The sequence below is a fragment of the Artemia sp. Qi Xiang Cuo genome, chromosome 17 (assembly GCF_049724085.1).
Source record: "Artemia sp. Qi Xiang Cuo chromosome 17, ASM4972408v1, whole genome shotgun sequence".
NCBI lineage: Eukaryota > Metazoa > Arthropoda > Branchiopoda > Anostraca > Artemiidae > Artemia > Artemia sp. Qi Xiang Cuo.
In genome coordinates this window covers 62,823,209-62,850,233 of record NC_142810.1, presented here as the reverse complement: position 1 = coordinate 62,850,233, position 27,025 = coordinate 62,823,209, and the positions used below count along the sequence as shown (strand labels likewise).

The 27,025-nt window shown below is 33.3% G+C and overlaps 1 protein-coding gene across 2 annotated transcripts in view; it reads left to right on the top strand.

The window, feature by feature from the left end:
• LOC148942449 (TBC1 domain family member 13) overlaps positions 1-14,981 on the top strand; it is a 231,952-nt gene extending 216,971 nt beyond the window's left edge. The window contains exon 11 of one of the 2 annotated variants that reach the window (XM_089102906.1): positions 14,789-14,981. In XM_089102906.1, coding sequence (XP_088959032.1) covers positions 14,789-14,851 — 63 coding nt within the window. In that variant the 3' untranslated portion in view covers positions 14,852-14,981. The remainder of the gene's footprint in view (positions 1-14,788) is intronic. The other variant, XM_089102907.1, reaches the window with a different exon arrangement.
• The last annotated feature ends 12,044 nt before the right edge of the window (positions 14,982-27,025 follow it).

Here is a 27,025-nt window from a genome sequence, read left to right as displayed (position 1 = left end):
TGGTAATGGATGTCATGTTTAAATAAATGAACTCTGGCAGAAAAATCAGTAAAAAATAAGCTGGAATCATATGGCACCGGAGAGCTTAAGGTGTAGCTTTTCTTTGATGGAACAGTTGTACTTGGGTGTTACCACCCAAAAAAACTTTTGACAATGTTCTGATTTTCGTATTATTATAAAATTGCAATCTTAATTTTACTTTACAGAAGTGCACTATTATTAATAATATAATTTGAACAATTGTAAAGTAAATGGTTCAGTACTTGCATTGTTAGCTGGAGAGGTATATTGACCCCCTTCCCACCCGCTCAAAATTTTCTTTTTTTTCCTTTTTTTTCTTTTTTTGGCTTAGCCTAATTGCTTGTTTTTTACTATAGTTGAGTCCCCTTATATGTCTCCTCCTCCCTCAAAAGGATTCTGCGTCAAATGTGATTCTAGTATTTACACCAGGTGCATTTACACCATGGCACATTTGAACGCGCACAGCCCAATAATTACACCGGGTAAATCTTAATAAAAACAACTACGATTTAACACGACTTACTTTGTTTTGGGATACCACCAGATGGCTAATTTGACAGTATATATATATATATATATATATATATATATATATATATATATATATATATATATATATATATATATATATATATTATATATATATATATATATATATATATATATATATATATATATATATATATATATATATATATATATATATATATATATATATATATATATATATATATATATATATTTATTATATATATATATATATATATATATATATATATATATATATATATATATATATATATATATATATATATATATATATACAAATTTTTAAATTAGCCAACCAGTATTTTAAGCCTAGGAGTCCAGCTGCACATAAGGAAACATATTGAGAAAACAATTCTTACTCCATATTATGCAGAATAATCCTAGTTAACACATTTTGCAGGGGGAGAGCCTTTATCTTCTCTACTTTCCTTGTTTTTCCAGTTTTTCTAAGAAATTCATACCATCAAATTCAGCGTATCAGAGAACCTTGCTATAGAAGTTTCAAGCTCCTATCTGAAATAATGTGGAATTTTGTATTTCTTGCCAGAAGAAAGATCACGGATGCGTGTTTTTTTTTGTTTTTTTTTTTGTTCTCAGGGGTGATTGTTTCGACCCAGCGGTCCTAGAATATCGCGGGAGGGCTCGTTCGAACGGAAATTAAAATTTTTAGTGCCCTTTTTAAGTGACAAAACAATGGAGGGCAACTAGGCCCCCTCCCAAGCTCATTTTTTCCCAAAGTCACCCGATCAAAATTTTGAGATAGCCATTTTGTTCAGCATGGTCAAAAAATATAATAACTATGTCTTTGAGGATGACTTAATCCCCCACAGTCCCCGGGGGAAGGTCTGCAAGTTATGAAGTTTGCCCAATATTTATATATAGTATTGGTTATTGGGAAGTATACAGAAGGTTTCAGGGGGGATTTTTTCTGATAGTTCGGGGGTACGTGGGAGGATCTTTCCATGGAGGGAGGGACATTGCTATGAAGGGGGCGCCGGTTATAATCGGGTTCGCCCCCTAGTCATTATCTCGCTCTTTACGGTAAAGTTTTTTTTGCACTTTCATCAGAGCTATTTATTCTAATTAACGATTTTAGTGATTAAAGGGTCATTCTTAAAGAATTAGAACAAAGTTTTAACTTCATCGTAAAGAGCGAGGCATTGACTAAGAGGCGAACCCCCTAATATACGTAATAAAAACACGATTATAGAAGTTCGTTACGTAAGTTAATTCGTAAGTTACGTCAGATCAATATTTCGAGAAAGCCATTTAGCCAAAAAAAAAGTAAAATTAATATGTAAATTTCTTTTAATTATTCATGTACGGTGAGCCAAAATCAAAGCTGTATTAATTCAAAAACATTCAGAAATTCATTAAAAAAAACAAGTTTGTTTTAACTGAAACAAGGAGCGACATTAAAACTTAAAACTAACAGAAATTATTCCGTAAATAATTCCGTAGATAATGAAAGGGGCTCTCCCCTTCTCAACGCCTCGATCTTTACGCTAAAGTTTGACTCTGTCTTACAACTTTATTTTTTTAAACAATAAAAAATATAGCATAAAGAGCGAGGCGTTGAGGAGGGGACAGCCCCTTTCATATACGAAATAATTTCTGTTCGTTTTAAGTTTTAATGTCTCTCCTTACTTTCAGTTAAAAAAAAACTTGTTTTTTTATTTAATAAATGAAAAAGAACAATATTTTTTAAACTGAAAGTAAAAAGTGATATTAAAACTTAAAAAAGAAGATAAATGTTGTTCCATGTATGAAGGGGGATATACCCTCTTTAAACCCCAATCTTTATGGTAAAGTTCTATAGTGTTCTGAAAATAGTTTTTATTCCAATTTAGCAGTCCTACTTAAAGAATTGGAACTCTAAAATTGTACGTTCTCTTAATCATAGGCAGCGCGATAACGCTGCCTAAGTAAAGAACGATGTGGGCACAATGTGTTTTTTTTTTTCAGCCGGGCACTTCATATCGAAGGAGTTTTCGTAGAAAGTTCGAAAAGGGCTCATTCGATTGGAAATTGGAGTGGCTAGTGCCCTTTTTAATAGTCGAAAGTGATTGGAGGGCAACTAGCCCCCCCGCGCCCATCATTCCCCCAAACACATCCAATCAAAATTTTGAGATAGCCATTTTGTTCAGCGTAGTTGATTTCCAGAAAATATATTCTTGAGGAGGGCACTCCCCCACAACCCTCAGGGCAAGGGTTTTAAGTTATGCCCTGGGGGCATATAAGGTTTTTATAGAAGCCGTTGTCGTAGAAACTTCAAAAAAGGCTCATTCGATTGAAATTCAAAGGGCTAGTGCCCTTTTTAATAGTCGAAAGTGATTGGATGGCAACTAGGGCCCCCCCCCCTCCACGCCCATCATTTCCTCAAACACATCCAATCAAATTTTGTGATAGCCATTTTGTTCAACGTAGTTGATTTTCATATAGGAAATATGTTTTTGAGGAGGAAACTCCCCTACAACCCTCGGGGCAAGGGTTTTAAGTTATGCCCTGAGGGCATATAAGAACGATGTTGGCACAATGTACTGTTAATTTTTTTTTTTTTCCTTTAGAGCTTGGCACTTCAAATGGAAGAGGTCGCCGTAGAAACTTCAAAAGGGGCTCATTCGATTTGGAAATTCAGAGTTCTAGTGCCCATTTTAATAGTCAAAAGTGATTGGAGGGTAACTAGCCCCCCCCCACGCCCCTCATTTCCCCAAACACATCAAATAAAAATTTTGAGGTAGCAATTTTGTTCAGCGTAGTTTATTTCCAGATAGAAAATGTTTTTGAGGAGGACACTTCCCCACAACCCTCAGGGCAAGGGTTTTAAGTTTTGCCCTGGGGGCATATAAGGTTTTTATAGAAGGTGTTGTCGTAGAAACTTCAAAACAGGCTCATTCGATTGGAAATTCGAAGGGCTAGTACCCTTTTTAATAGTCGAAAGTGATTAGAGGACAACTAGCCCCCCCCACACCCATCATTACCCCAAACACATCCAATCAAAATTTTGAGACAGCCATTTTGTTCAGCGTAGCTGGTTTCCACATAGAAAATATGTTTTTGAGGAGGAAACTCCCCCACAACCCTTAGGGCAAGGGTTTTAAGTTATGCCCTGGGGGCATATATGGTTTTTATATAAGGTGTTGTCGTAGAAACTTCAAAAGAGGCTCATTCGATTGGAGTTTCAAAGGGTTAGTGCCCTTTTTAATATTCAGAAGTGATTAGAGGGCAACTAACCCCCCCCCCCACGCCCATCATTCACCCAAACACATCCAATCAAAATTTTGATATAGCCATTTTGTTCAGCGTAGTTGATTTTCAGATAGAAAATTTATTTTGAGGACGACACTCCTCCACACCCCTCAGGGCAAGGATTATAAGTTATGCCCTGGGGGCATATAAGGTTTTTTTGAAATCTTTGTCGTAGAAACTTGAAAAAAGGCTCATTCGATTTGAAGTTCAAAGGGATAGTACCCTTTTCAATAGTCGAAATTGATTTGAGGGCAACTAACCCCCCTCTCACGCCAACATTTTCCCCAAACACATCCAATCAAAATTTTAGATAGCCATTTTATTCAACGTAGTTGAAAGTTTTGGAAATTAGGTCTTTAAGGATGACAAGCCCTCCCCCACAGCCCTTAAGGCAAGGGTTGTAAGTTGTGCCCTGGGGCATATAAGGTTTTTATAGAAAGCGTTGTCATAGAAATTTCAAACGGGCTTATTCAATTGAAAATTGAAAGGGCTAGTGCCTTTTTTAATAGTTGAAAGTGATTGGATAGCGACTAACGCCCCTCTCACTCCCACCATTTTCCAAAACACATCCAATCAAAATTTTGAGATATCCATTTTGTCCAATGTAGTTGAACGTTCAAGAAATTAGGTCTTTTAGGATGATAACCCCCTCAGAGCCCTCAGTGCAAGGGTTGTTGGTTATGCCCTGGGGGCATATAAGGTTTATATAGAAAGTTGTTGTATAAATCATAGGCAGCACGATCGCGCTGCCTAAGTAAAGAATGGGGATACTCGAGAACGAGACAAGAAACGGTGACTAAGTAAAGAGGAGGACACTCCCCCACAACCGTCAGGGCAAGGGTTTTAAGTTATGCCCTGGGGGCATATAAGAACGATGTTGGCACAATTTAATATTCATTAATTTTTTCCTTTAGAGCAGGGCACTTCGTATCGAAAGAGTTGTCGTAGAAACCTCGAGAAGTGCTCATTCAATTGGAAATTGGAGTGGCTTGTGCCCTTTTCAAAAGTCAAAAGTTACCGGAAGGCGACTAACACCCCTCTCACGCCCACCATTTCCCCAAACATATCCAATCAAAATTTTGAGATAGCCATGTTGTTGAACGTAATTGAAAATTCTGGAAATTTGGTCTTAGAGGATGACAACCACCCGATCAGACCTTAGGGTAAGGGTTGTAATTTATGGCCTAGGGGCATATAAGGTGTTTATAGAAAGCGTTGTCGTTTCCAAAAGGGTTCATTCGACTGGAAATCGAAAGGCCTAGTGTCCTTTTTAATAGTCGAAAGTGATTGGAAGGTTGACATTTTGTAGTAAAGATCCCCCCACCACTTCCACTCTCCCACGCCAACCCTCCCAGTTATGCCCTCAAAATTTAACCAAAGCAAAATAGCGTAAGTGTATCCAAGCTATCAAAGAAAGTAAACAGATTTTTTTTTGCAAATGGTATCAAGTTTTCCATTTCAGGTCAACTAGAGGAGGTATGAAACTAAATTAAACAGTACTATTTGTATCCAGATTTTTAAAAGGGTGTATGTTGTTAAAAATTGCTGAAAGTTTTTCTCCAGCATACAAATAGTAGGCTAAACTATAAAGTCTTAAAAAACGAAAAGATTAAAGTATTATTTTCTTTTTCCCGGAAAAGATTATGTCAATATAAAACGAACAGAAAGTAATTTAAAAACTTTTTCCACAAAATAAGTTTTTCAAAGAAAAGTAAAGAACTCCATTAAACAAGCAATGAGTAAAAATAAAATCAAATAATCTACCAAGCGTCAAACTACCACAAATCAGCATCGATAAACAAATGAAACCCAAAACGAACAGAAATTACAATAAATAACCGAGTCAAACTCAGAACGAGCAGAAATTAACATAAGTTGGGTGCAAAACCCCTATGCCTTTCCAAGGTCAGAACAAAATTTGCACTTTACTGAAAAAATACAAATGACTATGCATTGTCAGTTTAATATACATATACTGATATTTAGTAATCAAAATGTTAATATTATTTGTTTTATTAAAGTTATAAAAGTAAAAACATTTATATGTTTTGTATGTGGAGATATTCCGGGGAAATTTGCTGCAGGTAGGGAACTATTCGGAGGAATTTTACGTTGGGAGGGGGATCTCTGTTGTAGAAATTCTCAGTGGGAGATACTTTCCATTGGTAGGGGAATTTTCGGTGAAAATGTTTACGGAGGGGAATTTCCGGCCTGTTTTGAAAAACGATCAGAAATTGAATAAAAGACAAGTTTTTTTCAAATGAAAACATGTAAATTCACCAGGGGGATTTGTTCTTAGGAATTTTTCAGGGGGGGGGGGGCTCTTCAGCAAGGATGGAATTATCCAGGAGGAGTCATCCATGGAGTATTTTTTCGCGGAGGAGGTGGATTTCCCGACATTATTTGAAAAACGTTAAGAAATTGAATTTTAAAAAACATTTTTTTTTCAACTGATCGTAAGGACAACATTAAAACTTAGAAACTTCAAAAAGGGCTTTTTCGATTGGAAATTGAAATGGCTAGTTCCCTTTTTAATAGTCAGAAGTGATTGGAAGGCAACTGCCACCCCTTCCATAGCCACCATTTCCCCAAACACATCCAATCAAAATTTTGTGATAACCATTTTGTTAAACGCAGTTGAAAGTTCTTGAAATTATATCTTTGAGCATGACACTCCACCTACAGTTTTGAGGGCAAGGGTTATAAGTTATGCCCTGGGGGTGTATTAGGTTTTTATTGATAGATTTGTCGTAGAAACTTGAAAAAGGGCTCATTCGATTGGAAATTCAAAGGGCTAGTGGCATAGTGCCCTTTTTAATAGTCGGAAGTGATTGGAGGGCAACTTACCCCCTCTCACGCCCACCATTTCCCCAAACACATACAATCAAAATTTGATATAACCATTTTGTTCAACGTAGTTGAAAGTTCCGGAAATTAGATCTTAGAGGATAACTACCACCCCAAACCCCTCGGGGCAAGGGTTGTAAGTTATGCCCTGGGGGTATACAAGGTTTTTTTTATAGAAAGTGTTTTCTTAAAAACTTCAAAAAGGGCTCATTCGATTGGAAATTCAAAGGGCTAATGGGCTTTCTGTTAGTCGAAAGTGATTGGAGGGGAACTAACCCCCCTCTCACACCCGCAATTTTCCCAAATACATCCAATCAAAATTTTGAGATAGACATTTTGTTCAGCGTAGTCAAAAGGTCTGGAAATGATGTCTTTGAGGATGAAACTCCCTCTACAGCCCTCAAGGGTAGGTTTGTAAGTTATGCTCTTGGGGTATATAAGGTTTTTATAGAAAGCGTTTTCGTAAAACTTCAAAAAGGGCTCACTCGATTGGAAATTGAAAGGGATGGTGCCCTTTTTAATAGTTGAATGTAATTGGAGGACAATTAACCCCCCTCTCCCGCCCACCACCTCCACAAACACATGCAATCAAAATTTTGAGATATTCAATTTGTTCAAATGTTCAATTAGTTAAATGTTCTGGACATTAGGGTTTTGTTTATGATAACCCCCTCAGAGCCCCCAGGGCAAGGGTTGTAAGCTATACCCGGGGGGGCATATAATGTTTTAATAGAAAGTTTTGTCGTAGAAACTTGAAAAAAAACCATTTTATTGGAAATTGAAATGGTTAGTGCCCTTTTTAATAGTCAAAAGTGATTGGAGAGCAACTAACCCCCCTCTCATGCCCACCATTTCCCCAAACACATCCAATTAAAATTTTGAGATCGATATTTTGTTCAACGTAGTTGAAAGTTATAAAAATTATATCTTTGAGGATGACACTCCCCCCCCCCCTCACAACACTGAGCGTAAGGGTTGTAAGTTATGCCCTGATGGTATATAAGGTTTTATAGAAAGCGCTGTCGTAGAAACTTCAAAACGGGCCCATTCGATTGGAAATTAAAAGCGCTAGTGCCATATTTAATAGTCGGAAGTGATTGGAGGGTAACTAACGCCCCTCTCACGTCCTCCATTTCCCCAAACACATCCAATAAAAATTTTGAGACAGCCATTTTGTTCATCGTAGTTGATTTTCAGATAAAAATAATGTCCAGCCTAATTTCCGGAACTTTCAACTACGTTGAACAAAATGTCTATCTCAAAATTTTGATTGGATGTGTTTGGGGATATGGTTGGCATGAGATGGGCGTTAGTTTCCCTCCATTTACTTCCGACTATTAAATAGATAGCCATTTTGGGTATATGCCCTGGGGGCATATAAGGTTTTATAGAAAGGGTTGTCGTAAAACTTCAAAAAGGGCTCATTCGATTGGAAATTGAAAGCGCTAGTGCCCTATTTAACAGTTCGAGGTGATTGGAGGGCAACTAACGCCCCTCTCACGCCCATTATTTCCCCAAACCCCTCCAATCAAAATTTTGAGATAGACATTTTCTTCAACGTAGTTGAAAGTTTTGGAAATTAGGTTTTTGCCAGCGTTGTCGTAGAAACTTCAAAAAGGACCCATTCAATTGGGAATTGAGAGAGCGAGTGCCTTATTAATAGTCGAAAGCAATCGGAGGGCGAATGCCCCCTTCCCCATACCCATCATTTCCCCAAACATTTCCGATCAAAACTTTGATGTAGCCATTTTGTTCAACGTATTTAAAAGGTCTGGAAATTATGTCTTTGAGGATGACAACCTTCCCCCCATAGCCCTTAGGACAAGCGTCGTAAGTTATGCCCTTGGGGCGTATAACGTTTTTATAGAATGTTCTGTCTCAAAATCTTCAAAAAAGGTTCATTCGATTGGAAATTGAGAGGAATAGTGCCTTTTTTATTAGTTTAAAGTGATCAGAGGGCAAATGTCTGCCTCCATGCCTATTAGTTCCCCAAACACTTCCAATCAAAATTCTTATATAGCCATTTTGTTAAGCCTATCAGAAAGGTCTGTAAATTATGTCTTGGAGGATAACAAATCCCCCCAGCCCTCAGGGCAAGGGTTATAAGTTATGCCCTGGGGACATATAGGGTTTTTATAGAAAGTATGGTGATATAAACTTCGAAGACGACTCATTGGATTGGTAATCAGACGCTCTAGTGCTCTTTTTAAGAGTCAAAGTGATCAGAGGGCATCTACCCCCCCCCCCCTTCCTACACACACATCATATTGTCCTGAAATGCGTCTAATAGAAATTTTGAGACAGCCATTCTATTCAAAATAGTCTAAATATCATATAAAAAGGCTTTTGGTGTTGAAACAACTCCCAGAGATTAGGGGCAAGGGGTGTAAGTTTTGCCCAGGTGGCATTAAAGGTTTTTATGGAAGGGATGGTTGTTTAACTTTAGAAGAGGTTCCGTCTTTCTCCCTGAAAAAGACTGTGTCAATGTAAATTGAAGAACTCCATTAAACCAAAAATGAACAAAAATAGAATAAAATAATCTATCAATCGTACAACTACCACATATCATTATTAATAAATAAATTAAACCCAAAACAAACAAAAATTAAAACAAGTCAAACTCAAAACGAGAAGAAATTAATCTGAGTGGGGTTCTAAACCCTATGCTTTCTAAAAGCCAGAATATAATTTGTACTTTAATTGAAAAAAAATTCTTTTAAATGTTTTCACTTTTATAACTTTAAGAAATCAAAAATTAGTTAAGATTTTAAGGAATGAATATCAGCATGTGTATATTAACCTGACAATTCAAATTTGTTGCTGTAAAGTACAAATTATATTTTCAAAAAATTCGTTTGGCACAATTCTCAAAGGAAGGTAATTCTTGTTGTCCAAATTTGCATGCGGTTCCTGCAAGTGCGTGTACCCCAAGAGAAAATGCGTATACAGGAAATCTGTTTATTTTCATATATAATTATAAACTAGTTTACCCCTCGTGTGTTGCTACAATCTCAAAAGAAAGGAAATTCAAGGTAAATAGTCCCCCCTACAGAAATTCTTCTCTGTTGAAGAATTCCCCAAGGATAATTCCCCACGTGGCCAATTTCCCTTCAGAAAATTACCCCGGGTACTTGTCTATTATATTAAACACACTCGAGAAGTGAAGTTCGGTGACAACAAAATATGATGAAAATAGAATACTTTATGAGCAAAATTGCGAAGGTCATATGTGAATTATTTAATTGGGAGCTTCGGCGTTGGCTGGCCGTCTCAAAGACAAAGAAATGTTCATTACTAACGCGATTCTTGACCTTGTTCATTTTAGTTCATTATTAACGCGATTCTTGAGGACACCAATCAGTTTGCTTTGACTAGTGGTAGAATATAGTGTCTCACTATCGATGTTCAAGAATAATTTAAGATTGTTGGAAGAGCTACAGCACAACTGAGCTGGAACAAGCAGGTTTCACTCATTTGAAAGTGAACCACAAAAATAATTTTGTCGACCCAGAAACCGGCGCCTCTACCCAAAAAGTAGAGAGAATGTTGGGTTCTGCAAAGTGGAGGAACAGGTGGCACCGAGGTACATCCCACCATCATTTACATTCATACTTAGTAAAGTACATATTGCGGGCGGCAGTAAAGGCAGAAGGCCGAGTTCATTTTAACGCGATTCTTGACGACATTTCTGCGTTGTGGGAACATATTTCCAAGTTGTAGTTTTTGCACTTTCGCTAATAAAGTATTCTATTTTCTTCATATTTTGATTTGTTGCTTTCATTAGGTTAAATAGGTTTAATTGGGTTAAAAATAGGTTTGTTTAAGTTACGTGTTTAATACATGCTATGCTTTACCCCCACCCCTAATATGGAAAAATATAGTCCAAATTTGTTTCTAAACTATTATATTTCATCATAATTTTGTTTTATTTCATTAGCATTCACCATACTTCATTTTTCGAATGTGTTTTATATAATAGACAAGTACCCTTTCCCCTTGCTTAAATTTCTCCCTGACGGAATCCCCCACATGAAAAATTTCATTATGACAATTTTTTCCTCATATGTAAAATAACGATACTATATTTAAGTTTAAAGTTTTTTGTAGAATTTAGTACCAAACTAACGAACCTGTTGACTATCAAATTCAAAGATTCTATTGAAATAGAAATTGTATAATTTCGGGAATGTTTTAGATGACTGAATGCATAATTAAATAAACCTTTAATTCAATATCCGGAAAACGTGAATAATGCGACAGGAAGAACCTGTCAAGTATTTGTGTTCGGTCTCTAATTTCAGTCAGCGTGAAGTATAAAGAGGGCCTTGGGGGGGGGGGGGGCATAAAAAATGTGTATATAAACCCTTGGCAAAAGGGTACTGAGCAACTTCTTAGAGTTTTTGGTGGTCGTATGAACAGTGTACCATTGCACACAGGAGACACAAAAATTCTGTCGATTTTTGTATAGTTAAGATAAATAAAAGGTAGAATAGAAGCTAACAAATTGGGCTTGTTCAGTAGGTAGAGGGTCTTACTCTCACTTTAGGGTTTGTGAGTGTGAGCTCGGTGCTAGCATCTTTCCTTATGTAAAAAGTGACTAATATAGAAAGTAAGGGATTTGCGCGTGCAGATGGATAAAGAGGTAAGATGAGGAGGGGATTTGTTTATTGGCAAGGTGGGAAACTTTTTTTTTTTTTTTTTGTAAATGCGTACTTTCAAGGATTAAGTTTTGGAAAGCCTGCCCTGTTATGTCTTATGGCTTTGGGATTGTGATGAAAATTCATTGTAAAGTAGCTTTGAATTTTGTGCTGCATGGAGGTGGCAGTACAATTTTTATCTTATCCTTACAAAAAGTTATGTACTAGAGTGTTTTTCTACTTTATTGTGTCAGGCAGTTATGAATGTTAATAGATCAATGGTGGCACTACAATTAATGGTGGTAGTACAATTATCATCTTATCCTTAAAAAGAATTGTGTACTAGAGTATTTTTCTACTTTATTGTGTCAGGCAGTTATGAATGCTAGTAAATTAATGGTGGCAGTACAATTGTCCTCTTATCAAACAGTCTTATCAAACGGAATTTTGATACCAATAGATACATCAAAAGAATCAAATTTTTATGCTGATTTCAAATATATAAATTTTATCAAGTTTTGTTTTACTCATCAAAAGTTACGCGCCTGAGAAAATTTGTCTTATTATCAAAAAAAAAGGAAAACACCCTCTAAAAGTCATAGAACCTTAATAAAATCCTACCATCAGATTCAGCGTATCAGAGAACCCTACAGTAGAGGTTTCAAGCTCTTATCTCAAAAAATGCGGACTTTTATATTTTTTGCTGGAAGAAAGATCACGGATGCGTGTTTATTTAATGTTTTTTTTTTTTTTCCAAGGGTGATTGTATCGACCCAGTGGTCCTAGAATATCGCAGGAGGGATTATTCGAACGGAAATTAAAAGTTCTAGTGTCCTCTTTAAGTGACCAAAAAAAAATGGAGGGCAACTAGGCCCCCTCCCACGTTCATTTTTTCCTAGTCACCCGATCAAAATTTTGAGATACCCATTTTGTTCAAAATGGTCGAAAAGTATAATAACTATGTCTTTGAGGATGATTAATCCACCACAGTCCCTAGGGGAAGGGCTGCAAGTTATGAACTTTGCCCAGTGTTTACATATACTATTGGTTATTGGGAAGTATACAGACATTTCCAGGGGAGATTTTTTCTTGTAGTGGGGGAGAGGTCGGATGTTACTTGGGAGGATCTTCCCACGGAGGAAGTTTTCGTGGGGGAAGGGATATTGCTATGAAGGGGCATCGGATGTCCCTGCATTATTTAAAAAAACGATCAGAAATTACATAAAAAAAAAGTTTTTCAACTGAAAGTAAGGAGCACTTAAAAACTTAAAACGAACAGAAATTATTATGTATATTATTGGGTTTGCCCCCTAGTCAATACCTCGCTCTTTACGCTAAAGTTTTTTTTAGTAAATTCAAAAGAGCTATTTATTCTAATTAACGGTCTTTGTGATTAAGGGTTCATTCTTAAAGAATTAGAACAAAATTTGAACTTTAGCGTAAAGAGCGAGATATTGACTAGGGGGTGAACCCCCAATTTACGTAATAAAAATATACGAATATAGAAGTTCGTTACGAAAGTTAATTCGTAAGTTATGTATATTTATTACTAATAAAAACTTTCGTAAATAAAATTAAACAACTTTCGAGAAAGCCATGTAACCAAAAAAAAGTCAAATTAATATGCAAATTTCGTTTAATTATTTATGTACGGTGAGCCAAAATCAAAACCTGCATTAATTCAAAATCGTTCAGAAATTAAATACAAAAATCAAGTTTTTTTTTTACTGAAAATAAGGAGTGGCATTAAAACTTAAAATGAACAGAAATTAGTCCGTATATGAAAGGGGCTGTCCCCTCCTCAACGTCTCGCTTTTTACGCTAAAGTTTGAAAAAAAACTTTAGCGCAAAGAGCGAGGTGTTGAGGAGGGGACAGCCCCTTTCAAATACGGAATAATTTCTCTTCGATTTAAGTTTTATTACCGCTCCTTACTTTCAGTCAAAAAACTTGTTTTTTTTTATTTAATCCTTACAAAGAGTTGTGTACTAGAGTATATAGTACTCTACTAAGTATCTTTCTAGTTTATTGTATCAGGCAGTTATGAATGTTAGTAAATTAACGGTGGCAATACAATTAATGGTGGCAGTGCAATTATCATCTTATCCTCACAAAGAGTTGTGTACTAGAGTATTTTTCCACTTTATTGTGCCAGGCAGTTATGAATGCTAGTAAATTAATGGTGGCAATACAAATAATGGTGGCAGTACAATTATCCTCTTATCCTTACAAAGAGTTGTGTACTAGAATATTTTTATACTTTATTGTGTTAGGCAGTTATGAATGTTAGTAAATTAATGGTGTCAATACAATTAATGGTGGCAGTACAATTATCCTATTATCCTTACAAAGAGTTGTGTACTAGAGTATTTTTCTACTTTATTTTGTTAGGCAGTTATGAATGTTAGTAAATTAATGGTGTCAATACAATTAATGGTGGCAGTACATTTAGCCTCTTATCCTTACAAAGATTTGTGTACTAGAATATTTTTATACTTAATTGTGTTAGGCAATTATGAATGTTAGTAAATCAATGGTTGCAATACAATTAATGGTGGCAGTACAAGTATCCTCTTATCCTTACAAAGAGTTGTGTACTAGAGTATTTTTCTACTTTATTGTGTCAGGCAGTTATGAATGCTAGTAAATTAATGGTGGCAGTACAATTATCCTCTTATCCTTACAAAGTGTTTTTTACTAGAGTATTTTTTACTTTATTGTGTCAAGCAGTTATGAATGTTAGTGAATCAATGGTGGCAGTACTATTAATGGTGGCAGTACAATTATCCACTTATCCTTACTAAGAGTTATGTAGTAGAGTATCTTTCTAGTTTATTGTGTTAGGTAGTTATAAATGTTAGTAAACCTAACCGCATGGAAAATGACACTTCAATAGCTAGATTCAGTGGGAAGCAATTTTCTTGGATAGCAAAGAAAACTCAATGAACCAAAAAAGGTTGAAAATGAACGAAAATCTCTTACATATCCCCCCTCCCTTGGAAAGGGAGGAACTCTTACACATGGCACGATCCAAATTCAATAATAAAAAAAAAACATCGAGTGGTATGAAAAAGATGGAATTTATTGAGTAGTGTTTCTTCTTTTTTTATAAATCTTTTGGCTTTTTCCCAAATTTGTTTTCAATTTATTTAAAGTGATTGTTTTTACCTGAATTTCCTTTTTTTCTATTTTTCATAAAATGTTTTTTTCCTTCTTCTGTTTTTCCTTTTCCCTTTTTCCAGACGTTTTTTACCATTTATTCCCAAATTACTTTTTTAATTTCTATTTGTTTTCCTTTCTCTTTATTTTTTTCTGAATTTATTCTTTTCCTTATTTTTTTTAACTAAATCCCCTTTTGAGAAATTATCTTCTCTTTTTAAACCATTTTTCCTCTTTTTTTACCTTTTCCCCTTTCTTGTCTTTGTTTCTCCCTTTTTCCCGCAAATTCTCTACCAGTTTGTTTTTCTATGAATTGTTTCTTTTTTAGAATTTTCCACCTATGGATGTACATATCATTCTAGACAAGGCACTTCATTTGTCGAAACTTTGAGGATCAATAGATGAGTATAATTCTATTAAGTTTCATATATATTTGTCACATTATGTGTGTTATTCTTTTTGTTCATTAGCATCTTGTTCGACTTTATTTTGTATTTACTATCATAATTTCTACTATTAAATATTTTTTGTGTAAAATATTTTTTTCATTAGGTTAAGCAGTAATATATGGTCCGCTCTCTAGCTGAGTCGATGAACTTCCCTATCAAAATACCACCTTATCAAAAAATAAACACTTTTGGCTCCCTTGACTCATCAGGTGTATTCACAACTGAAAATTGTGATTTTCTAATAAAATTTCTTTCGTCTTTCTTACGTAACGGAAAGTGTTGTCAAATTAAATGAATTAATTTCTTTTGCCTGTTTTCATGGTTCAAAGTGGCAACACAGACAAAAATGTGACCCTGCCCTAAAATTTCGTAATTTTGAAACAACCAAAAGAAAAATCCTAGAAAATTGCAGTTTTCAGCAATGAATAGGCCTAAGATGACCCCAGGAGCGAAAAATGTATTAATTTGACGTTCTTGGCTCTTTAAATACTTAATCACCTATCTCAGATGTTTAATCCGCGGGTTAGAGGTGGTAAAACTGGGCTATATATTTAAGAGGGGGAATGTGATGGGACCAAGAGCTTCTTCCTTTTCATCTTGAGCAGTGGAAATCCCTAAATAATAATAATAATTTATTTTTAGAGGTCTATACAGTATTGAGCAACCGATAAAAAAAAACTACAAAAGAAGGCACAAAATATATATATACGAAGAAACAAAATAAAATTACTTCAATAGCTAAGTATTGAGATACATCCAGGCTACGAAAATTAGGGGCCAAGGGAGAAAATCTTACAAAAAGCCAAAGGTTTTCCTTCGTACTTTCAACTCCATACCAATGCTCTAGGACTTGATATCCGGTACTTCATGTCATGGTTGGCCCTACCAATATCCTAGTAAAGAGCAAACCACTGCCCAGAGTAAAAAAAAAATTTAAAAATGTGTTTTTTAACTGTCTGGTGAGAATTTGTTTTTCGTTTAATGATTATTTGGGAATGGTAACCATTTCTTCGTTTCGTCTTAATTGTATAAAATTTATCGCCGAAACAAATTAATGGGAATCCCTGTAAATGGCTTGTAACCCTACGAAAATGGCGCCAAATGGAAACGAAAAGTGTAATACTAGAATCACCGTGGTCGAAATCCGTTGATGGTATTTTTTGCACTGTCCCTTTTAAAAACCCTAGACAATTATGTTTTAGCTTGGGTATCCACCGCCATTGGAGCACTGGAACATCATAAAGTGCTGTTTATGGGCTCATGCGGAAGCTAAAGCTCATATATACGTGCTTTTACATATGGTCCGGGTTACTCTAAAATAACTTTTTTTTTTTTTTTTTTTTTTTAATAAACTGCACCTTTAGACACAAGATGATATAAACGTGGAATTTAAAAAAAAAAGAATTCTTTTTGGCATGATGTCATGTTTGAATGGCATGGCTGCCTAGTTCCTTGAAAATGTCACCATCACTGTTCTTCAGAGCGCACATTATTATATAAAAATAAAATTGTTGTCGTATAAAAAGGGCGGATATTTTTTTTTTCATTGAAGGATGCAAAATAATATACACACTTTAATTTAAAGCCGAACATCACAAAGGATCGTTGCTTCACATGCTCACATTGTAATCATGGCATAGGTTAGCAAAAATATTAGGTAAAATAATAAGTAATAATAGATAAATAAATTGCTAGAATTTATCTCAGTAATAATAAGTGATGCCTTAACCCCTAATTTTGCGAAGTACATTTTAAATGATACCTAAACACATTAAAATCACACAAGCACAGCAGTCCCGCCCCTCCCAACGAAAATTTTATATTTTGTTTTATTGTGTTCAAAAGCTGTTTTGTATATTGTTGTTTGATTTTGTTTGTTTTTTTTTGTTTTTTTTTTTTTAATTCTCTTCATCGTCTGCCTTATGTATATACTGAATATTGTTTCAGAACAGGTTGTACAAAAAGTTAAGAGAGAAAAATGGGTTTAATTTAAATGAAACTGCGGAACAAAAAACAAAATAAATAAAAAACAGCAACCAAACATTAATTAATAAAAAAAAATCCGAATATTTCGGCTCAACGTTCGGGAGCCTATCTCAACGGAAATAAAAACCTCCTTTATAGAAGGAAAAACAGATTTTTGTAATTAAAACCATCTAAAAAACGACAAACTAAACACACAGGTGAAAGAAAGAGAAAGAAAACAACTACAAATCAAAACAAATAAATATAACTCACATTTTAAACAACTTCCAGAACTGTTGTTACTCACTGAACAAGACAAATTTGAATGTCTATAGTGGACAAAAGGTAACTCTCCTCTTTACAATCAGTGGATAAATGGGATCTATTAAAAATGAAGGCTGCACTTATTTGAAGATAAAGGTCATAAAACCCCAGGTCACCACCACTGATTAAATTTACCAGGTTAATAACATTTATACTATATATATGGTATACTTTATACTATATACGGTAACATTTACACTATTTATTCTATATTTTAGTCAAGGATGGCAGAGCCCCTTGTCTTGTTCAGTGAGTAACAGCAGTTCTGGAAGTTGTTTAGAATTTTAGTTGTATTTCTTGTTTTTAGTTTTTAGTTGTTCTTTTTCTCCTTCTTTCACCTGTGTGTTTAGTTTGTCGTTTTTTAAGATGGTTTTAATTTAAAAAAGTGTTTTCCTTCTTTAAATGTTTTTTTTATTTTAAAAGGCTCCCGGATTTGAACCGAAATATTCGGATTTTTTAATTAATTAATGTTTTGTTGATTGTTTTTTTTTCGTTTTTTCCTCACTGCTTTATTTAAATTAAACTCATTTTTCTCACTTAATTTTTCGTAAATGAACAGTAATGTGGTCTAAGAAATTATTGAGAACGGCTTGTACTGTCGAGACAATGATCAAAGGGCGTATGTATGTTCCAGAGCCCCGAAACCCTCCCTAGATATGTAGCTATTGCTCCTCCTCCCCCCAATTGCTACTAAACACCATCACGCAAGTAGTATGTTACCTTATACTTCTAGACCTTTATGTTCCTTCCGGTGTATTTCCACCACTACGTTCCCTGGCACCTTTCCATGGCAGATTACCAGACTAGTTATTTGGCAGTGTATAATGTGGTCAAGCATGTTTTGAGGGTTTGGTCGTAATAATATAATGTCCTCAAACAGGTTTTTTTTCTGTTTTTGTTGTCAATTGCACAATGAATGTACGTCATGAGATCACATGTACATTCTTAAAAAAAAACTGATATGATATAGTCAGACCTAGTTTTTTAGATTTTCGTGGGCGTTAGGTTCCTGGGATTTATTATTTGAGAAGTTAACTTTAGTATTTCGTATTTGACGTGCCTGAAATCATGAATTAGAATATTTAATTGGCTGTTTGGGGATTTTCAAACCTAGGTTTTTTAGGTTTTCGTGTTTGTTTGACTCCTGGGGTTTATTATTTGAGAAGTTAACTTTAGTATTTTGTGGTTTTACGTGCCTGAAATCATAAATTAGAATATTTAATTAGCTGTTTAGGGTTTTCAGACCTAGGTTTCTTAGATTTTCGTGGATGTTTGTCTCCTTGGATTTATTATTTGAGAAGTTCATGGAGTTTATTATGTCAAAACTTAAGTTTAGTATTTTGTGGTTTTACGTGCCTGAAATCATGAATTAGAATAGTTAATTAGGTTTTTGGGTTTTCAGACCTAGTTTTATAGATTTTCGTAGGTGTTAGGTTCCTGGGCTTTATTATTTGAGAAGTTAACTTTAGTATTTCATGGTTTGACGTGCCTGAAATCATGAATTAGAATAATTAATTGGCTGTTTGGGGATTTTCAGACCTAGGTTTTTTCGGTTTTCGTGGATGTTTGTTTCCTGGAGTTTATTATTTGAGAAGTTAACTTTAGTATTTTGTGGTTTTACGTGCCTGAAATCATGACTTAGAATAGTTAATTAGCTGTTTGGGTTTTCAGACCTAGTTTTTTAGGTTTTCGTGGGTGTTTGTTTCCTGGTATTTATTATTTGAGAAGTTAACTTTAGTATTTCATGGTTTGACTTGGCTGAAATCATGAATTAGAATATTTAATTGGCTGTTTGGGGATTTTCAGACCTAGTTTTTTTTTTAGGTTTTAGTGTATGTTTGACTCCTGGGATTTATTATTTGAGAAGTTAACTTTAGTATTTTGTGGTTTTACGTGCCTGAAATCATGAATTAGAATAGTTAATTAGCTGTTTAGGGTTTTCAGAAATAGGTTTTTTAGATTTTCGTGGGTGTTTGTTTCCTGGGAGTTTATTATTTGAGAAGTTAACTTTAGTATTTCGGGGTTTGACGTGCCTGAAATCATGAATTAGAATAGTTAATTAACTGTTTGGGGTTTCAGACCTACGTTTTTTAGATTTTCGTGGGCGTATCTGATGAAATAATTTAGGTCGTATGATCAATTTAATTTTATTTTTTAATGCACTAGTTTTTCAGTAAGGACATTGGATATACTAAAAGTGTTTAATTCAAACTTTTACCTTGACCATCGACGTTGTTAGCAGAATTTCAAAAGGATCATTTATGAATGCTGGCGTATCTGATGAAATAATTTAGATCGTATGATCAATTTAATTTATTTTTTAATGCAGTGATTTCACCTCTTGGATATACAGTACAGATATTTCATTCAAAAAATTATGAAAAAATCGCAAGTAAGTAACAAACTCTTTATTGTTTTCACCTCTTTGATATACAATGCGGATATTTCATTCAATAAATTATGAAAAAATTGTAAGCAAGTAACAAACTCTTTCCTGAAGTCACATCTTGGATAAACAATGCAGAAACTTCATTTAAGAAACTCTGAAAAAATTGTAAATAAGTAAGTAACAAATTCTTTCTTGAAGTCACCTCTTGGATACACAATGCAGAAATTTCATTAAAGAAATTATGCAAAAATTGTAAGTAAGTAGCAATTTCTTTCTTGAATTCACCTGCTGGATAAACAAAAAGACATTTCGTTCAAGAAATTATGAAAATATTTGTAAGTAAGTAACAAACTCTTTCTTGAAGTTACCTCTTGGATACACAATGCAGAAATTTCATTTAAAAAATTATGAAAAAATTGTAACCAAGTAATAAACTCTTTCCTGAAGTCACCTCTTGGACACACAATGCAGAAACTTCATTTAAGAAACTATGAAAAAAATTGTAAGTAAGTAAGTAGCCTAACAAATTCTTTCTTGAAGTCACTTCTTGGATACACAATACAGAAATTTCATTAAAGAAACTATGAAAAAATTGTAAGTAAGTAGCAAATTCTTTCTTGAATTCACCTGCTGGATAAACAAAAAGACGTTTCGTTCAAGAAATTATGACAAAATTCTAAGTAAGTAACAAACTCTTTATTGTTTTCACGACTTAGATACACGATGTAGAAATTTAATTCAAGAAATTATGAAAAAATTCTCAGTAAGTAACAATTTCTTTCTTGAAGTCAACTATTGGATGCACAATACGGAAATTTCATTCAAGAAATTATGAAAATATTTGTAAGTAAGTAACAAAATCTTTATTGATTTCAACTCTTGGATATACAGTACAGATACATCATTCAATAAATTATGAAAAAATCGCAAGTAAGTAACAAACTCCATTGTTTTCACCTCCTGGATATACAATACGGAAATTTCATTCAATAAATTATGAAAAAAATTGTAAGAAAGTAACAAACTCTTTCCTGAAGTCAACTCTTGAATACACAATGCAGAAACTTCATTTAAGAAACTATGAAAAAATTGTAAGTAAGTAAGTAACAAATTCTTTCTCGAAGTCTCCTCTTGGATACACAATACAGAAATTTAATAAAAGAAACTATTAAAAATTTTTAAGTAAGTATCAAATTTTTTCTTGAATTAACATGCTGGATACACAAAAAGAAATTTCGTTTAAGAATTTATGACAAAATTCTAAGTAAGTAACAAACTCTTTATTGTTTTCACGACTTATCTACACGATGTAGAAATTAAATTCAATAAATTATGAAAACATTCTTAGTAATTAATAATTTATTTCTTGAAGTCAACTCTTGGATACTCAACACGGAAATTTTATTCAAAAAATTACGAAAATATTTGTAAGTATGTAAAAAACTCTTTATTGATTCCACATCTTGGATATAGAGTAGAGATACTTCATTCAATAAATTACCAAAAAATCGCAAGTAAGTAACAAACTCTTAATTGTTTTCACCTCTTGGATATACAATACGGAAATTTCATTCAATAAATTATGAAAATTTGTAAGCAAGTAACAAACTCTTTGAAGTCACCTCTTGGATACACAATACAGAAATTTTATAAAAGAAATTAGGAAAAAAATTGTAAGTAAGTAGCAAATTCTTTATTGAATTCACCTGCTGGATAAACAAAAAGACATTTCGTTCAAGAAATTACGACAAAATTCTAAGTAAGTAACAAACTCTTTATTGTTTTCACGACTTAGATATACGACGTATAAATTTAATTCAACAAATTATGAATAAATTCTCAGTAAGTAACAATTTCTTTCTTGAAGTCAACTCTTGGATACACAATACGGAAATTTCATTCAAGAAATTATGAAAATATTTGTAAGTAAGTAACAAACTCTTTATTTATTTCACCTCTTGGATATACAGTACAGATACTTCATTCAATAAATTATGAAAAAATGGCCAGTAAGTAACAAACTCTTTATTGTTTTCACCTCTTGGATATACAATACGGAAATTTCATTCAATAAATTATGAAAATTTGTAAGCAAGTAACAAACTCTTTCCTGAAGTCACCTCTTGGATAAACAATGCAGAACCTTCATTTAAGAAAGTATGAAAAAATTGTAAGTAAGTAAGTAAGTAACAAATTCTTTCTTGAATTCACCTCTTGGATAAACAAAAAAATTCATTTCATTCAAGAAATTATGACAAAATTCTAAATAAGTAACAAACCCTTTCTTGAATTTGTCATTGGGTTGCACAATACAGAAATTTAATTCAGGAAACTATGAAAAATATTGCAAACAAACTCTTTCTCGAACTCGCTTCCTGGACAGACAATACAGCAATTTCACTCAAGAAATTATGAAAAAATTGTAAGTAAGTAGCAAAATGTTTCTTGAATTCTCCTCCTGGATGCACAATACAGATATTTCATTCAAGAAATTACAAAAAAAATTGTAAGTAAGTAAAAAACTCTTTCTTGAATACACCTCTTGGATACCCAATACGGAAATTTCATTCAAGAACTTATGAGAAAATTCTAAGTAAGTAACAATCTCTTTCTTGAAGTCTCCTCTTGGATACGCAATACGATACGGAAATTTCATTCAAGAAATTATGAGAAAATTCCAGGTAAGTTACAATCTCTTTCTTGAATTCCCCTCTTGGATACACAATACGGATATTTTATTCAAGAAATTATAAAAAAAGGAAAATAACAAACTCTTTATTGATTTCACCTCGTGAATACAAAAAAAGACATTTCATTCTAGAAATTATGACAAAATTCTAAGTAAGTAAAAAAGACTCATTGTTGAATTCGCTATTTGCATGAACAATACAGAAATTTCATTCTATGGGACCTCTACACGTGATTAAAATACGTTTTGAAACTAAATGCTATTTGCTTGCCTTTCCTTGGTACCTTTCCAAACGAGCGGGGATTTCCCACAGGCTCCTACACATTGCAAAAAGTGAGCAGTACGAAAACTCCACGTTTTCAACCAGACTGGTTTTTTAGACAACACCCATTTTTTTTAGTGGTCAATCAGAGACAGCGGAGATTGCTCAATATACGATAACTTGATTGTTGATTGGTTACACACCGCGACGGCGCATACATAGTGAGAGAGACACGCAAAGTCGACATAGCTTTATTTCATTTTTTAAGGTTAATCTAGACGAGGTTACGTGCGCGAACGTAACCTCGTCTAAATTAATCTTAAAAAATGAAGTAAAGCTATGTCGACTTTGCATGTCTCTCTCACTATGTATGCGCCGTTGCGGTGTGTAACCAATCACCAGTCAAGTTATCGTATATTGAGCAATCTCCGCTGTCTCTGATTGACCCCTAAAAAAAAATGGGTGTTGTCTAAAAAAACAGTCTGGTTGAAAACGTGGAATTTTCGTACTGCTCACTTTTTGCAATGTGTAGGAACCAGTGGGGAATCCCCGCTCGTTTGGAAAGGTACCAAGGAAAGGCAAGCAAATAGCATGTAGTTTCAAAACGTGTTTAATCACGTGTAGAGGTCCCATAGAATGAAATTTCTTTATTGTGCATGCAAACGGCGAATTCAAGAATGATTTTTTTTTATTTACTTAGAATTTTTTCATAATTTCTTTAATGAAATGTTTTTTTTTTTGTATCCAAGAGGTGGAATCAATAAAGAGTTTGTTACTTACTTTCCTTTTTTTATAATTTCTTGAATAAAATATCCGTATTTTGTATCCAAGAGGGGACTTCAAGAAAGAGATTGTTACTTACCTGGAATTTTCTCATAATTTCTTGAATGAAATTTCCGTATCGTATTGCGTGTCCAAGAGGGGACTTCAAGAAAGAGATTGTTACTTACTTAGAATTTTCTCATAATTTCTTGAATGAAATTTCCGTATTGGATATCCAAGAGGTGTATTCAAGAAAGAGTTTGTTACTTACTTACAGTTTTTTTATAATTTCTTGAATGAAATATCTGTATTGTGCATCCAGGAGGAGAATTCAAGAAACAGTTTGCTACTTACTTACAATTTTTTCATAATTTCTTGAGTGAAATTGCTGTATTGTCTGTCCAGGAAGCGAGTTCAAGAAAGAGTTTGTTTGCAATGTTTTTCATTGTTTCCTGAATTAAATTTCTGTATTGTGCAACCCAATGGCGAATTCAAGAAAGGGTTTGTTACTTATTTAGAATTTTGTCATAATTTCTTGAATGAAATGACTTTTTTTTTGTTTATCCAAGAGGCGAATTCAAGAAAGAATTTGTTACTTACTTACTTACTTACAGTTTTTTCATACTTTCTTAAATGAAGTTTCTGCATTGTGTATCCAAGAGGTGACTTCAGGAAAGAGTTTGTTACTTGCTTACAAATTTTCAAAATTTATTGAATGAAATTTCCGTATTGTATATCCAAGAAGTGAAAACAATAAAGAATTTGTTACTTACTGGTGATTTTTTCAGAATTTAATGAATGAAGTATCTGTACTGTATATCCATGAGGTGAAATCAATAAAGAGTTTATTACTTACTTACAAATGTTTTCATAATTTCTTGAAGTAAATTTCAGTAGTGTGTATCCAAGAGTTAACTTCAAGAAAGAAATTGTTACTTACTGAGAATTTTTTCATAATTTCTTGAATTAAATTTCTACATCGTGTATCTAAGTCGTGAAAACAATAAAGAGTTTGTTACTTACTTAGAATTTTGTCGTAATTTCTTGAACGAAATGTCTTTTTGTTTATCCAGCAGGTGAATTCAAGAAAGAATTTGCTACTTACTTACAATTTTTTTCCTAATTTCTTTTATAAAATTTCTGTATTGTGTATCCAAGAGGTGACTTCAAAGAGTTTGTTACTTGCTTACAAATTTTCATAATTTATTGAATGAAATATCCGTATTGTATATCCAAGAGGTGAAAACAATAAAGAGTTTGTTACTTACTTGCGATTTTTTCGTAATTTATTGAATGAAGTATCTGTACTGTATATCCAAGAGGTGAAATCAATAAAGAGTTTGTTACCTACTTACAAATATGTTCATAATTTCTTGAATGAAATTTCCGTATTGTGTATCCAAGAGTTGACTTCAAGAAAGAAATTGTTACTTACTGAGAATTTTTTCATAGTTTCTTGAATTAAATTTCTACATCGTGTATCTAAGTCGTGAAAACAGCAAAGAGTTTGTTACTTACTTAGAATTTTGTCATAATTTCTTGAACGAAATGTCTTTTTGTTTATCAAGCAGGTGAATTCAAGAAAGAATTTGCTACTTACTTACAATTTTTTCATAATTTCTTTTATGAAAATTCTCTATTGTGTATCCAAGAGGTGACTTCAAGAAAGAATTTGTTACTTACTTACAATTTTTTCATAGTTTCTTAAATGAAGTTTCTGAATTGTGTATCTAAGAGGTGACTTCAGGAAAGAGTTTGTTACTTGCTTACAATTTTTTCATAATTTATTGAATGAAATATCTACATTTTATATCCAAGAAGTGAAAACAATAAAGAATTTGTTAATTACTGGTGATTTTTTTCATAATTTATTGAACGAAGTATCTGTATTATATATCCAAGATGTGGAATCAATAAAGAATTTGTTACTTACAAATATTTTCATAATTTCTTGAATGAAATTTCCGTATTGTGTATCCAAGAGTTGACTTCAAGAAAGAAATTGTTACTTACTGAGAATTTTTTCATAATTTCTTGAATTATAATTCTACATCTTGTATCTAAGTCGTGAAAACAATAAAGAGTTTGTTACTTACTTAGAATTTCGTCATAATTTCTTGAACGAAATGTCTTTTTGTTTATCCAGCAGGTGAATTCAAGAAAGAATTTGCTACTTACTTACAATTTTTCATAATTTCTTTAATGAATTTTCTGTATTGTGTATCCAAGAGGTGACTTCAAGAAAGAATTTGTTATTTACTTACTTACAATTTTTTCATAGTTTCTTAAAGGAAGTTTCTGTATTGTGTATCCAAGAGGTGAATTCAGGAAAGAGTTTGTTACTTGCTTACAATTTTTTCATAATTTCTTAAATGAAATTTCTGCATTGTGTATCCAAGAGGTAACTTCAAGAAAGAGTTTGTTACTTACTTACAAATATTTTCATAATTTCTTGAACGAAATGTCTTTTTGTTTATCCAGCAGGTGAATTCAAGACAGAAATTGCTACTTACTTACAATTTTTTCATAATTTTTTTAATGAAATTTCTGCATTGTGTATCCAAGTGTTGACTTCAAGAAAGAATTTGTTACTTACTTATTTACAATTTTTTCATAGTTTCTCAAATGAAGTTTCTGCATTGTGTATCTAAGATGTGACTTCAGGAAAGAGTTTGTCACTTGCTTACAATTTTTTCATAATTTATTGAATGAAATATCCGCATTGTATATCCAAGAGGTGAAAACAATAAAGAGTTTGTTACTTACTTGCGATTTTTTCATAATTTCTTGAATGAAGTATCTGTACTGTATATCCAAGAGGTGAAATCACTGCATTAAAAAATAAATTAAATTGATCATCCGATCTAAATTATTTCATCAGATACGCCAGCATTCATAAATGATCTTTTTGAAAGTCTGTTAACAACATCGATGGTCAAGGTAAAAGTTTGAATTAAACACTTTTAGGATATCGAATGTCCTTACTGAAAAACTAGTGCATTAAAAAATAAATTAAATTGATCATACGACCTAAATTATTTCATCAGATACGCCCACGAAAATCTAAAAAACGTAGGTCTGAAAACCCAAACAGTTAATTAACTATTCTAATTCATGATTTCAGGCACGTCAAACCCCGAAATTCTAAAGTTAACTTCTCAAATAATAAACTCCCAGGAAACAAACACCCACGAAAATCTAAAAAACCTAGGTCTGAAAACCCTAAACAGCTAATTAACTATTCTAATTCATGATTTCAAGCACATAATACCACAAAATACTAAAGTTAACTTCTCAAATAATAAATCCCAGGAGTCAAACATACACGAAAACCTAAAAAAAAAACCTAGGTCTGAAAATCCCCAAACAGCCAATTAAATATTCTAATTCATGATTTCAGCCAAGTCAAACCATGAAATACTAAAGTTAACTTCTCAAATAATAAATCCCAGGAACCTAACACCCACGAAAATCTAAAAAACTAGGTCTGAAAGCCCAAACAGCTAATTAACTATTCTAATTCATGATTTCAGGCACGTAAAACCACAAAATACTAAAGTTAACTTCTCAAATAATAAACTCCAGGAAACAAACATCCACGAAAACCTAAAAAACCTAGGTCTGAAAATCCCCAAACAGCCAATTAATTATTCTAATTCATAATTTCAGGCAAGTCAACCCATGAAACACTAAAGTTAACTTCTCAAATAATAAACCCCAGGAAC